Source organism: Rhododendron vialii, chromosome 11a (assembly GCF_030253575.1).
Source record: "Rhododendron vialii isolate Sample 1 chromosome 11a, ASM3025357v1".
In the NCBI taxonomy this organism is placed as follows: Eukaryota; Viridiplantae; Streptophyta; class Magnoliopsida; order Ericales; family Ericaceae; genus Rhododendron; species Rhododendron vialii.
In genome coordinates this window covers 16,745,065-16,759,406 of record NC_080567.1, presented here as the reverse complement: position 1 = coordinate 16,759,406, position 14,342 = coordinate 16,745,065, and the positions used below count along the sequence as shown (strand labels likewise).

General features: G+C 37.4%; 1 protein-coding gene across 1 annotated transcript; it reads right to left on the bottom strand.

The window, feature by feature from the left end:
* Positions 1-7,968: 7,968 nt before the first annotated feature.
* On the bottom strand, positions 7,969-12,330 carry LOC131306655 (MATH domain and coiled-coil domain-containing protein At3g58410-like). Its single transcript, XM_058333043.1, has 6 exons — positions 12,239-12,330; positions 9,364-9,505; positions 9,109-9,278; positions 8,709-8,991; positions 8,445-8,611; positions 7,969-8,220 (listed from the first exon to the last, which is right to left on the bottom strand). The coding sequence occupies exons 1-6, from the start codon at positions 12,291-12,293 to the stop codon at positions 8,063-8,065; spliced, it is 975 nt and encodes a 324-aa protein (XP_058189026.1). The 5' UTR covers positions 12,294-12,330; the 3' UTR covers positions 7,969-8,062.
* Between the last annotated feature and the right edge of the window lie 2,012 nt (positions 12,331-14,342).

The window sequence follows — 14,342 nt, the reverse complement described above, 5'->3', positions numbered from 1 at the left end:
TGGTTATTGAATTGTTGTGTGATGGATAGTGCTACAGTTCGAGTATGTTGATATGTTGCTTGGCATAGCCAGATTAGTTTTAGCAAATTTCGAGGACGAAATTTCTTTAAGGAGGGTAGGGTGTAAGGACCCGTATTTTTCGGATATTATTTAAACGTTTCATAAATATTAGATATTGAGAAAAAAATGTGAAATTGATTGAGTTTATTTTATTTGGGGTCAATGTGTTAGAATTGATAATCGAGGGAGTGCAAGTGCGATATTTGTGGGTGTTAGTATAAAAGGGTGTGTATGTGTGTAGGAGATTAAAATTCTCCCATCTCTCTCTTTCCCCTCCCTCTCGGCTCTCCCTCTCTCTCGACACATACACTCTCTCTTTCCCTCTCCAACCCGGACTCAAAACCCATGGTAAATAACCTCCAAACCTTCATCCATTCACGTTGTTGAGCTTGAAATTTCGTGGGTTTCGCTCGGAGGAAGAGATTCGGTTGATTTTGAAGTTTTCGGAGTCTAGGGCTTGATCAATCGCTTGGGTTTCGATCGAATCACTTGAGGTAGGGAATTCTACCTCTCTTTATATGTTTTATGAGTGATTTAGTGCATAAATCGTGCTTGTAATGTTGTGTTTGAGTTTGGATTGAAAATTCGTAGTTGCTGTCAGAATTGTCTGTTTTTCCTGGTTTCCTACCGGTAGGCCCGTCCCTTCTACCGGTAGAACGTTGTTACTTTACCAGAAAATCGATTCCCTACCGGTAGGAACTCTTCACCTACCGGTAGAACGATTGAGAAATTCCTTCGTAACCAGCTCAAACGTACAGCAGCAGCTCAAAAGCTGCTCAACGTATCGAACTTCTACCGGTAGGGATTCCTTACCTACCGGTAGGTCAAGCACAAATTTGAACGTTGGCCTTTCTGTTCCCAAGTTCTACCGGTAGGACTTGCTTGCCTACCGGTAGGTTACGTGAATTGGAGTTTCTACCGGTAGGACTTGTTCACCTACCGGTAGGTCTAGGTTTTACCGGAATGTTAGCCTTTCTGTTTTCAAGTTCTACCGGTAGGACTTGCTTGCCTACCGGTAGGAGACTAGAAGTTTCACCTGCTTTCACCTGCTTATTTGAGCTGCTGCAGTATCTTTCAGCTGCTTCCCTATATCCTTCAACTCGTATGTCGAAGCTTTTCTTTGACTCTTATGAGTTTGTTTACGCATCATTCCAAGTGTTTTGGTGAGTATTACTCGTTCCTCACTTAGAGTGGCATTCAATGGACTAGAGTGAACATGTCTAGGGATTTGATGAGTAGTTTTGCAATCCGTTTTCTCTCTTAACTCGTAAGATTCTTAGATTCCCACAGTGCATGCTTTTACAGACTCCGAGTATAGAAACTAGATAATCGGGCATCGTAGAGTCTAGTCGTGGGTTGATATGTGGTATGCGAAGGTACGGGGGTGTACTTAGGGGTACGGTGAGGACGTGTGTATTTGAGTATATGCGATATGGTAGATTGTTGGTCTTATAATACCATGCGATTGATTAAATGGTCTTTGGATTTAATTGAATGAATGGATGTTTGTGAAATGGGAAGCGGAATGAAAGTGAATAACTAATGGACAGAGTATTGTAGGAATTTATGTATGGGCTTAGTACGTCATGTAAGATGCGGGTATGTAAACAAAAGAGGAGGCATGAACATGTATATTTGTGGAGTCACATAATGACTAATTAAAATTCAGTGGTATAACCGTTAAAGGGATGATGAAATTGATTATGAAATGATGTCGATTGTGAAAAGTGTGAAAGGTGACCCAAGTGGTCGTTATTGAGGGAAAAGACTCGGGGTGACCCTGCGCTCGAGGGAACTAGACCCGAGGTGACCCAACTGATTCATATTATTGGAGGAAAAGACTTGGGGTGACCCTGCGCTCGAGGGAACTAGACCCAAGGTGACCCCACCTGATTATTGTTATTGAGGGAAAAGACTCGGGGTGACCCTGCGCTCGAGGGAACTAGACCCGAGGTGACCCTAGTGATTATTTGATGGGAAATACCGGATTAAAGGAAAAGAAAGGTGTTGCAATTAAGGGATTTAATGAAGATCAATGTGGACACGAGAAAGATTGTACTACCATACGAAGAATAATAAGATATTTTGATTTGATTATAGACAAATGTGGGATGACGTGAGTTTAATAACGTAACTAGTTAAAGAAGTAAACGGATAGTGACATTGATCTGAAGTCTAGGACTCTTAGGCGATAATTCGCAGCTTGTTGGTAGTCATTTGTGGTATAGGCGTATCTGTCAGTACTCATCCATTCTCGGTGCATGGTTCATTCAAATTACATATAGCTTGAGTTTAGAATTTTCTACTGGGCTAGTGTAGCTCAACCAAATCTTTCTTTTCAGGTTCTGATGCCGGGCAAATTATTGCATGCATTGTGTGCTTGACAGTAAAAGACTTTTGGAAGCTGACTTCACTGGTTATTTCGTCATCTTTGTGAAGATCTCATTTTGTTAAAGGTGGTTTTGTAACTAATTATTACTGAATTTTCTTTTGACTAAAGTTGTAATTATCTAAACTTAAGGACTTGTTTGTAAATTAAACAGGTGGGAAACTCATTTGGGTAACGTATATGATATGCGAGGTTTCTCTTTTATTGAAATGTATTACTTTATTATGTTGAAAATCGAGGGCGTGACACTAGCTGTCGAGTATGGTAATATTTTACAGTGGTTAGCTACCGAAATTACTTACTTTATTCTGTTCATTCTGTTCGAACCAGATACATCGACAAAACCCTTCAAAAACTGGGTTTACAAAATCCAGACGCCACAACAACAAAACAGAGGCATTGTAAATGGAAAAATTTACCTCCTCACGCGGCTTCCAAGATACAATGTCCATCACAATATCTTTCTTCTCCTCTGCCATCATATGGTTGCCAATAGAATTTGATTCAATTTCAAAATCTAATCCTACAAGTGGATCAAAAAATGGATCAATGGAAGGACTTGAACCTTCCATTAATACAATATTTGGTCTTTGCTCCTCCTCCATTGAAAAATTTGAGAGAGAGGAAAAAAGAGAATAATGATTTAGAGAGACGGGAGAAGAGAAGATGAACAGTACAAAGCCGAGAATGAAGAACTGGAGGTTTGTGTGTGTTTTTTTTATTTTCAAACGTGAATGATGATTTTGGGGGGATTTTGAGGGGAAGGAGGTAGTGGATAATTTAGGGATTTTGGTTATAAGGGCATATAGGTCATTTCATGTATAGGTATAAGGGTAAGTAGGTCATTTTACATTAGGGGGTCATGTTGTAATTACTTGCAAATTTTTAATGGGTTCCGGGAGAAAATAGAGGGCTGCGAATAGCGGCCCCCTAAAGAAAGGATACTAGGAAAGATTTCCGTTCCTAGTATAAAAGCTGATGACTTCAAGTCTTCGACTAAGAAAGTAAATGACCAAAATAGCCCTCCAACTTTACCTTGAATGGACCTCTTTTGTTTATATTTGTAAAACTTTCTTCTGCTTTACCACATAGCACTCCGCGCCGCCCGCCGGGGGTGGACCCCTCTCCTCTGCATCTTTTCCCTTTTGCTTTTCACTGCGAGAACAAACCCTCTTTCTCCCATTAAACTTTCTTTAAAAGATGGTGAATATCACTTTCTTTTTTATTAAGGGTAAATTATAGTTAACCCCCTTTAACTAAGTCTCGCATGCACTTTGTCCTCTCTAACTTTTTTTTTTTGGCACTCAACTCTCTCTAACTAACTGAAAATCAAACAGTCATAATTTCAAACAGTTATAACTTCTTCGTCCGAAATCGAAAACATGCAAATTATATATCGATTTCGAGGTCTTAAAGTCAGCTTTCTAATGACACTAAAATTACATCACGATTCAAAGCACACAGAAAGTTATGATCAAAAGAGTAAGGGCTAGTAGATAAAAAGACCGTTTTGATCATAACTTTTTGTGTGCTTTGAATCGTGATGTGATTTGGTGTCATTGGAAAGCTGACTTCAAGACCTCGAAATCGATATATAATTTGCATGTTTTCGATTTCGGACGAAGAAATTATAACCGTTTGAAGTTATGACCGTTTGATTTTCAGTTAGTTAGAGGGTGCCAAAAAAAAAGTTAGAGGGGGCAAAGTGCACGCGAGGCTTAGTTAGAGGGGGTTAACTATAGTTTACCCTTTTATTAATTGAAATGATGTAGATCTCACCCATTTAATACACGTTTTAGTAAGTATGACATTTTTTTTGGTCAAACAGAATAGAAACATGACATCACTTTGTGATGAAATTCAACTTACATTTTTTACTTTTAGAAAAAATGCACATTTTTTTCTTAAGCAAGCGATATTCCAACTTACAACACGTTTCATCAACACTTTTTTTACTTTTAGAAAAAATGACATTTTAATTTTTTTTACTTTTAGAAAAAATGCTAACAAATTTTAATTCTCAACGAGACAAATCAAAAAAGTAAAAAAAAATTAAATGTGCATTTTTTCTAAAAGTAAAAAAAGTATTGGTGAAACGTGGTGTAAGTTGGAATATCGCTTGCTCAAGAAAAAAATGTGCAATTCCACCGCAAAGTAATGTCATGCTTCTATTCCGTTTGACCCAAAAAAAAATGTCATGCTTATTAAAAAGTGTATTACATGGGTGAGATCTACCTCATTTCAATCAATAAAAAAAAGTAATATTCACCATCTTTTAAAGAAAGTTAATGGGAGGGAGAGGGTTTATTTTGGTAGTGAAAAGCAAAAGGGAAAACATTTTTAAAGAGGGTTAATGGAAGAGAGAGGGTTTGTTCTCGTCGTGAAAGGCAAAAGGGAAAAGATGTAGAGGAGAGGGGTCCACCAATGGCAGGCGGGGTACCGATTGGTCTGAGGTAAAGAAGAAGAAAGTTTTACAAATATAAACAAAGAAGGTCCATACAGGGTAAAGTTGGAGGGTTATTTTGGTCATTTACTTTCTTATTATTATTTTTGAATAAAAAAAAAAAAGGGACTGTCCATTATCCTAGCTTTCACCCTAACACACTGAAGAAAGGATTGTCCATTATGTCATGGAATTCACGCCAATCGTCCGCCTCCTGGGAAGGACCCATGAATGAATAGAGAAAATCCTTTTTATGGAACGTACTGTAAAGAAGATTTAAGGCGTTAAATCACGCACGTCTAAAAGTATTTTGAATAGTTCGGATTGAAAACATATCGCAGCCGGTAACAATTATTTTCGATCGGTCAAAATTTAAAATATATCGTAGCCATTGATTACGGAAAAAACGGGTGAGATTGTGCGGAGGCTCCGCCGCCGAGAATAAGTTTCTCTCAAATGAATAATTCTTCAAGAGTCATTCTATAGAAACCGAGTGCTGGTAAAAATAAAAAATATAAAAAACTAGCTGCCCGAGTACCAGGCTCTGTCATTGCTCAACATGGTGTATGTTTTCGTAACGTACGTCATGGGTAGTGATAATACTAAAATTGTTTTTGTTTTTTTTTTTTTTGATCCGCCTAAAATTGTTTTTGTTGGTGTCAAAATTTTAATGCATAAACTTTGCACATGGTACAAGCCTTTTGTACACTAGAATTTTGGCACCAACAAAAACAGTTTTGGCATTATCATTCCTAAAGAGGATGAAAAACTTATTTACAGCGGAGCCGTGAAAATAATTTATGGCGCTCAATGTTCAAATGTGTTTTGGATGATCTGGATTTTGAAAAAACTATTTGCTAGAAGAGTTTTAACTCTTCACGCAAATAGTTTTTTTAAAAATCCGGACCATTGATTACCGAAACGGACGGTTGAGATTGCGCGGAGCCGTGAATAAATTTCTTTACTTGTTAAATCGTAGGGTGTAATAACTTTGACGGGGTTGAGGATTGAAATCAACAGTTAGCCTACTTTTTGAATTTCCAAGTTGAAGTTTCTTAATGAAAAGTCTCAGGTCTTGGGCCAATATAGCAGTCCTAATGGTTAAATTTGTTTTTTTTTTGAAAAGACTAATGGTTAAATTTCAGTTCTGAAGAAAAAGGAGAAAAAAAAAAACCCCTCCCCAAAGTGTCCACAACGTTGAGATGCCTCAAAACCAATTATGTTTCGCCTCATATTCGTCCGTGCAATTTCCTTTCGACGCTAATTCTGTCATTCTGTTATTACAGCAAAAAATTCTGGTTCCGAACATCACAAAAGTTGGGTATTTGACTCGTTGGAAGATTATCAGAAGCAGTTTAGGTGATTGATAATGCACTTTGATCAAAACGCCCATGTGGTCTCACTTCTTCAAATTTGGCCAAACCAGCAGCACTTTTGACTAGCCATTAAGGGAAGAAATCATTCATACAGCTGCAATATTTTGATAACCTAGAGATGAAGAAGTCCATAATAGGTCATACCATTTATTCAAAAGCCTTAATGCTTATCATAGTAACAGAGGTTAGGAGTCTATGGACTACCAAAAAATGGTATTAAAAAAAAAGAAAGAAAGAAAAAGAATCCATATCGAAAGGAATCCTAAACTGCACTGCAAACTTCGTCTAAACGGTAGGCTCCAACGAGGTCTTCCTTCTGAAGGATTGAGCGAAGAAACCAAAAAAACCAAAAAAAATAACCTAATGAAGCTGCAAGAAGATTGAATATCTCTGTTCCCTGCTACCTGCCCAAGAAAGTATTCAAAAATAGTATGTTAGTTAGGACGAAGATAGAATAGCAAAAGAATAACTGAGAAGCAATCGAGCAGAAACATCAAGTTGCCAAAAAAAGTATGACTAGAATTAGCTATAAACTCTCTGAATGTTGGTGATATTACAACAGTTAATACCAAAAATTAAAATTAAAATGGACAAATTAACAGGATGAGTTGCGAAAATCTCGCTCTCTTTGAGGAGATTCAAGCTGGTGCAGTAGAAAATCTCTGACTTGTCTTCTCTAGAATATAACTGCCCGATAAATTATCATATTGTTTGAACCTATTCTGCACAAGTAGGAGAACCCAAACTCCACAAATAAAACACCCTTGCACTTTGCCCACAAGTCTCTCATACTGTCATACATAAATAAAACTAACAGACTATTTTTCAATGCTTCCACTATTGAAATCTTGAATTACCAATTATTCATCCTTTGCCCTGATCTCCTCCATTTGCAGATTTTTCAATCTGTTAAAAATGTTTGTCTGCCGACTGAACACATGCACATAAGGAGAAAATGTGTAGCACTCACGGCCACAAAAGAAAAATAATGCAACCAAGATTTTGAAAATGATATTAATAGTAAAATACTTAAATATCCAACACTGAATCCCTCCCAAACGCAACAAAACATGAAAAAGCAGCACCAGAGGAAGATAAACACTTTCTCAGAACAAGGAGACGGGAATCAACAAAAAGAAACAAAGCTTGGGGAAAAAAAGGGCAGTCAGGGGAAGAGGCAAAGGGAAAAGAAACATGAGTGAGATTCTTCTCATCAAAGATCCTTGTTGGCTGTTTTGACAAAGTGAAAACAAACAAGGGGTCTGATGAAGAACAAGAGGTATCACCACAACGTACAAATATTCTTTCTAATTTTCCAGACGTACCCGATAATCTTGAATGAGAATCAGATCTTGATTTCATTTGACAGAAGTATACAATTTTAAAGCATTGGGACGAAGGCAGAATTGTCGGTCCAATAAACTTGCCCAAAAAAGGAAAGATAGGTTCCGAAGATTCTGGATGTTGAGAGAAGAGAAGACAAAGGTCAGTTGAACCTGGGTCTGTCCCAAATGGCTTGCCAAAGAAATATTTGGACTTTAAATGGAAGTGGAAAAAGACCAAATATTTTTCCTGCAAAAATAACTATGCTTATTACTAGTAGTAGTAGAAAAAAAAACAGGCAAAAAGACTAACAGGGTAGCAAGTATGACGCATGAGATACTAAAATGTAACGGGCAATTACCAAATGAGGCTGAGTGTGTTGATAAGGCAACACAGTCACAGATTTGAAATTCCATACAAGATCCTAGCTCATAAGTTTGTGCAAAAGTTGACATTAGCCTCAGTACTTACTTACGACAAGTTCTTCACCGTGGATGAGGCAGTAACTTTGGCTTCAACGATTAAAGTGTCATGTACAAGGAAACCCTTAGAAGCATCGTTGAGATCAGTCAACGGCAAGAATGCAGAGCTACCCCGGCTGAAGCATGGAGCACAAAAACACCTGCTACCTGCAAGATAGTGATTGGGTAATTGTTGTTTGAGTACCATAAAAGCAAAAAGACCAATGAAAATGCCAAGCACTTCCTAGATTATATTAAAAAGGAGTCCAATTACTACGGTCTTTTTTCATGAGGTTAACTTTAGGTTGGAGCCATTTTGTACATACAAAATATAATATCGTATTCATAATGTCACCTGCAACAGAGATAACGAATGAACAAAAAACAATCACCTCCACATTCCTCATGATTGCTATTGTATTGGTTTCTTATACGTAACTTGTAGTTTGCATATGTTTTCCGTTCGAAAGGAAAGGTTTCCGGATCATCTAACTCTAAAAAGAGGGACAAGAACTTGTCTTTTTTACTTGAATCTCCTTTGGGATATAGGCGTATCTTCCTGGATTCATCAGAGGAAGCCATAAGAACCACAATTATTGTAAGACTATCACTCTGCGTACTGTAGTTGAGGAAAGGGAAGTTAAACGATTCCATACCATTTTCGATCTGCAAGCGTGAAGACATCAGAGGAAAAACATTTCTCATGTCGAGACGAAAACTTATCAATCTTCCAAGTATGAGTGTTGGAACGTTCCTTCATTATATTAAGACGCTCTCCCCTGCCAGTGGAGTTTACTACAAAAACTTTTGCTCCAAATACGCTAGTATCACGGATGAGGTATCCATTAGCAGCTTCAGTGAAAGTACTGAGTGGGAGTAATTGAGGAAACCCCCACTCAGTTTTCATCGCATGAAAGCGTCTAACCTTCCCATTGGCATCTAAGCATTGGGACAGAAGAACATAGTAGCGTATAGAGTGACCCAATATGCAAGAGGATGAGAACTTATAAGATTTGTAGATAAAATAATAGGGAAATTATAGCTAATAAAGACTACCTTGAACAGTCATGTACTTGTCTTGGATATGGTCAAACACGAACAGTTTGAAGTTCACGTAGACCTCCCAACCAAGCGGTAAATCATTTGTCTCTGTGATTACCAAGTAAAGAGAGATATGTCCTTCACCCTTACTTTCCTCATCACCAGTCGGGTAGAGAGACAGTTTCCTTCAACATAGAAGACCTAAGAGTCAGCTTGTTCGTTTTAATAGGAATTGAAAATGAAACTCATAATAAGATTTTATCACTCAACCATTTGTAGCCACTGGCTTCAAACACATCGGATTCATAATTCTGCACTTCAGCATCTAGCATCATCTGGGAAAGTAGCGAGAATGACTCGATCCTCAGAAGGTAGTGGGCTGGTGGTATATTTCTGAGTGATCTCGATATTTCTGCAGAATGTTAAAGGGATGGAATTTAAGCTACCAGGAAACATTCAATATGTGATTATCACACAGTTAAGGCTATGTTGCATGTGTGATGTAAACATGCATGTAGAAAACATGGCACTTTACTCCTCCAGGAGAGTACGCGTTTCCTCTCTTACGTCCTCTTACACTCACACTTGAGCGCCTCTCAATTGCACTCTTATGAATGTACACCAGAGCCTTGCGCACCAGGTACAAATTATGACCTTGATGCATTTCTACATTACGATGTTCTTGACTAAACTTTCAATTCATTGACAATTTCGAAATTCTAAAGGGCCTGTTTTCTTGACCGGATATGAGCATCGGAGTGGACTATTAAATGCATTGATTGCTCCACCTCAGGGATGAACTAGCAAAAACGCACACATTCATATCTATTCTTCATCCATATCATTACACCTACAGGCATATACACTGTACGGAAGTGGTTTATATGATTACATCATTCAATAACACTAGAAGCAAATCACGCAGTGCTTAGAGCTCGCGCAAGCTCACCATAATGTATAAAAACACAAAGATATGCACGGGGGTGGCTCCACAAATTCTCCTCAGGTAGTCATGTCAAAACACAGAGTACAAGATATAAAAGACAACTTAGTCTATGATAGGTTCGTTAAAAATAATAAAAGATACCTGAACCAATTTATCTGTACTTTCTGTTATGTTATGAAATCCTTTGATAAAAGCCGCATTATATAAAGTATGATTATCCTAATTCAACATTTTCAACAGGGTTCCCCCCCCCCCCCCCCCCCAATCATTAGAAATTGTTTCCGCTCATGTCCCGAGAAGGCGAGAATTATGATAATGATACACTTTATCAACTTGTGAGAGTCCACATGCAAACACAACAACTACCTGAAGTCTTAACAGCTAAACCAACCCAGGAAATAACCCCGTAATAGAGATGAAATAAACGAACAAGGAAAGAGTCTCTAACAGGGGAAGAAATGATCAATCATTGCCTTTCCAAGGTGAAGTATGAGCCCTAGACCTTCCAATTTTGGAATGTACATTACCAGCTAACTACAATCATGCGTTATATTGGTGGTTTTATATTTTTTGGGGGGTATTACCTATTCAAAATTAAAAAGAAAAAATGTTAGAGGATTGTGCTCGACGGGTTGAGCAAAATGATGTTGAACATCTACAAAGAATTGGAGTAGGTGTTCAAAATTGGGACGGGAGGGATAGAGTACAGTTGCAAATCCAGTGGTAGAGTGAGTTGAATTTGACGTATGTATCCAACAGTCGGACAAAATCTAATGGTAGTATTCATGTGAATACCCTTTGCTACTAGTGGGGGGAATGGTGGATGGTGAGTGCACAGCTGAACCGTCCCTCTCGACAATCAATAATCAGGATTGCCGAGACGGTCGGACTCTTGAGATTACGCACAACACCGAGCAATCCGGACCAGTAGTGGTGCCACCAGTAGTCATAGACACAGACAACGGGTGAGATGATATCAAAAGTCTTATATAACCATAAATAAACACACACAGGGTGTGTTTTCACTAAACTAAATAAACTAAAATGGACTAAAGCTCATATTTTCACGTATTTTTATTTTTATGTAGATCATTCACTTTACATACATCAACTAAAATACTCCCTCCGTCCCGCAATGTTTGGCACTTTTGTGTTTTTTTTGTCCCATAATATTTGGCTACTTTGAAAAGTCAATAGCAAAATTAGGTGAATTTTCCATTTTACCCTTTTTTTTGCACTTTAAACAACAATCTATTCAAAATTCAAAGAAACAAAAGTACACTTTTCAATTTGGGAGCCACAATTGCCGCCAAAACTTTTTGGTATCCGGCCCAAATTTGAAAATTTTCAAATAGTGTGGAAATTACGTAAGGGTAAACTTGGAAAGTTAGCTCATCAATTGTACATCAAAAATTTTCTCTTAAAAGTGGGAATTCCCAAAAGTGCCAAACATTGCGGGACGGAGGGAGTACCATTTAGCGAAAAAGACTCGACTATTGTCACTAGTCCAAAGACAAAAGTTTTTAGCGGAAAATGCAACCTTAACTCACATCTTGTGGGTACGAGTTAATGTGTCCTTAACTCACATCTTGAGGGTATGTGTATGTGAGTTAATGTGTTTGTTTGTGGTTGTAGCAAAGATACCTCAGTAGTCTTTATCACAAACACAAATGGAACTAAGGGCTCATTTGGCTTCAAAAAGTCAAACATTAACTTCTTTTTCTTTTTGTCTTTATTCAAATTTTTTTCACATTTATTAGTTTTGCGTCAAACTTTTGTGATAAGAGTCAAACTTTTGTAACTTATTGATTCGTCTTGGCGAGAGGAATCGTTAAAGTAAAAAATTTTGATCGAAAACTCATAATTTAAAAAAAAAAAAAACAAGAATAAGTAAAGAAAAATTGTCTTAATTCAAAAAAATTATGAGTTTCAAAAAATTACGAGTTTCGATTCAAATTTTTTACGATTCTGATTCATTTCGTCAAGACAAATCAATAAGTCATCCTACTTTTCAATCCATACCCACCCTAACCCCAACCCCCCCCCCCCCCCCCCCCCAAAAAAAAAAAAACAGGGTGTTCAGAACCCTAGCTAAACGCACTGAAAGTCGCATACAGTGCGTACATGCAAATATACATACACGCATGGATGTAGACGTAGAGAGAGAGAGAGAGAGAGAGAGAGAGAGAGAGAGTGTACCAAAGTTGCCGTTGTCATTGGGGACAGGATCAGGATGGCATGATTTATCTTCCATGTTCTCTCTCTGCCTAAGGGATTTCGAAGAAAAACCTTCCGGGAGTTGAGTTTTGTTCACCCTCCTCCTTTCTATTTCTATTGATTGAAATGGTATGGATCCCATCACAAAATGGTGTAAAAGAAAGATAATGTTCACCCTCTTTTAAAGTGTGAACAAAATTGCACTCTCCTTCAAGGCTTCTGCACAGTTTTGGATTCTTTGGAATAAATACTCCGTAGGAAAGTAAAGTATTTCGTTCCTAGTATCACGGTCCGGGGGCGTTTGGGGAGTACTTTCAAGGGCACCGCGCCCTGGACAAAACGGTATGAATCGGTACACTATGCTTGCTAGCGCTCTTAGAGCATCTCCAGCCTTCACCCATATTTTTCTTCAAATTTGAGTCAAATTTTGGGTAAAAATTCATTTTGGGTAGACACATCTCCAATCATCAAACCCAAATTTTACACATTTCCCTCTTTCTCTCTCCAAATTTTACACATTTCCCTCTTTCTCTCTCTCTAACTAGCCGTTGGAGAAATGGGTCAAGGCAAAAGTTGTCTCAGATTTGGGCAAAAAAATAGGTAAAACCCAAAATGGAGAAGGGTTTGGGTCAAAGATTGGAGAGAGATTTTTGTAGTTTTTGCCCCATTTTTAAATTTGAGTCTTAAAATGAGTCAAGTCTGAAGATGCACTTACGACCCCGATTGGATCAAAAAAGACCGAAAAAATCGACCGATCAGTTCGGCCTTCGGTCGGTCTGGGGGAGTTTTATGGTGGTTCGGGGTGGACCAAACCTAGGTCGGTTCGGTCTTGGTTTTCTAAAAATCTATGCGGACCAGACCGAACCGAACCAAATGCGGACCAAACTGACCGATATAAATCGTTTTAATCTTAATCGTCAATAAATTTGGTGTTTTAATCTACACCATCCACTCCCAAATTATACTTTTCCCTATAGCCGGCATAAAACTTAATTTGAGTTCATTAATATCAGTTTGACAATTGAAGTTCTTATTTGAAGAATTTATTCACTTCTCTATTTGAAAAAGATCGACTAAGCAATTTGATAAAAAATTTCTTTTAAATTTGGATTGAGGCCCATTACTTCAATTTTAGTGGTAGACAAACTTTTGAAGTAATTGATATATATATATATATATATATATATATATATATATATATATATATATATATAAAATAAGATTTACACTAAAGGTTCTTTATGCCAGTTATTTTTCTTATATGAGATGCTACAGTGCCAAAAGTTCACTTGTATGACCATTTGTAGTAAGTTGTAATTGTTTGAGCATGTCTGTTATATGTTACTCCCTCCGTCCCAAAATGATTGTCCGGTCCGCAAAACAGAGTGTTAAAAATAATACAATTTTTGCAAGAAAAAATTAAATTTTTTTTACAACTTACTAGATATCAATGAGTATTTTTAATGTGAAAAAAATTTGAATTTTTTCTTCAAAAAATTGCATTATTTTTAACACTCCGTTTTGCGGATCGAACAATCATTTTGGGACGGAGGGAGTATTTTTTTCAATTGGTGTTTGAGAAAAAAAAACCAGGTACAATTGTTTTAAGGCTGAAAATATATGGGTGGAAGAGTTTTATTGTTTGGCAATAGGTGGAAGAATGACCCAATTATGGGTGATTGACTTAAGTTGAAAATGTGTAATGCCCCGATTTTCGAGCACGTTATTTAAATCATTTTCAACTGATTTAAAAATTTATAAAAACTGAGATATAAGAAATGAAATTTTATTAAATAGAGTTTAGCAGCGGAAACTTCAAATACCAAATTCAAACCTACTTAATAGTCTTACAAACCAACAAAATGAAATAGAGTTTGACAAATGTGATAACACTTATGAAAAATTTAATTAAAGTACGTCAAAAAGACAGAGCTTCTAAGGGTATGGCCTCCAAGGCTCAACAAACTCCCCTTCCTCAGTTGGGAGGTCCTCATTCTGGTACGGATCATCTTGTAGCTGATTCTGCTCTTCGGTCTCCTGATTAGCTGTCATGAAACGCCAGCCCAACGGCACTATAATGAGTTTT

What these genes read in the sequence shown, in the direction of transcription:
- LOC131306655 (XM_058333043.1), bottom strand. Translation starts at nt 12,293, where the DNA reads ATGGAAGATAAATCATGCCATCCTGATCCTGTCCCCAATGACAACGGC. An exon ending in ACGCTTGCAGATCGAAAATG is followed by an intron (nt 8,612 to 8,708) that starts GTATGGAATCGT and finishes TGATGAATCCAG; the next exon opens with GAAGATACGCCTATATCCCA. An exon ending in CAATCATGAGGAATGTGGAG is followed by an intron (nt 8,221 to 8,444) that starts GTGATTGTTTTT and finishes ACTATCTTGCAG; the next exon opens with GTAGCAGGTGTTTTTGTGCT.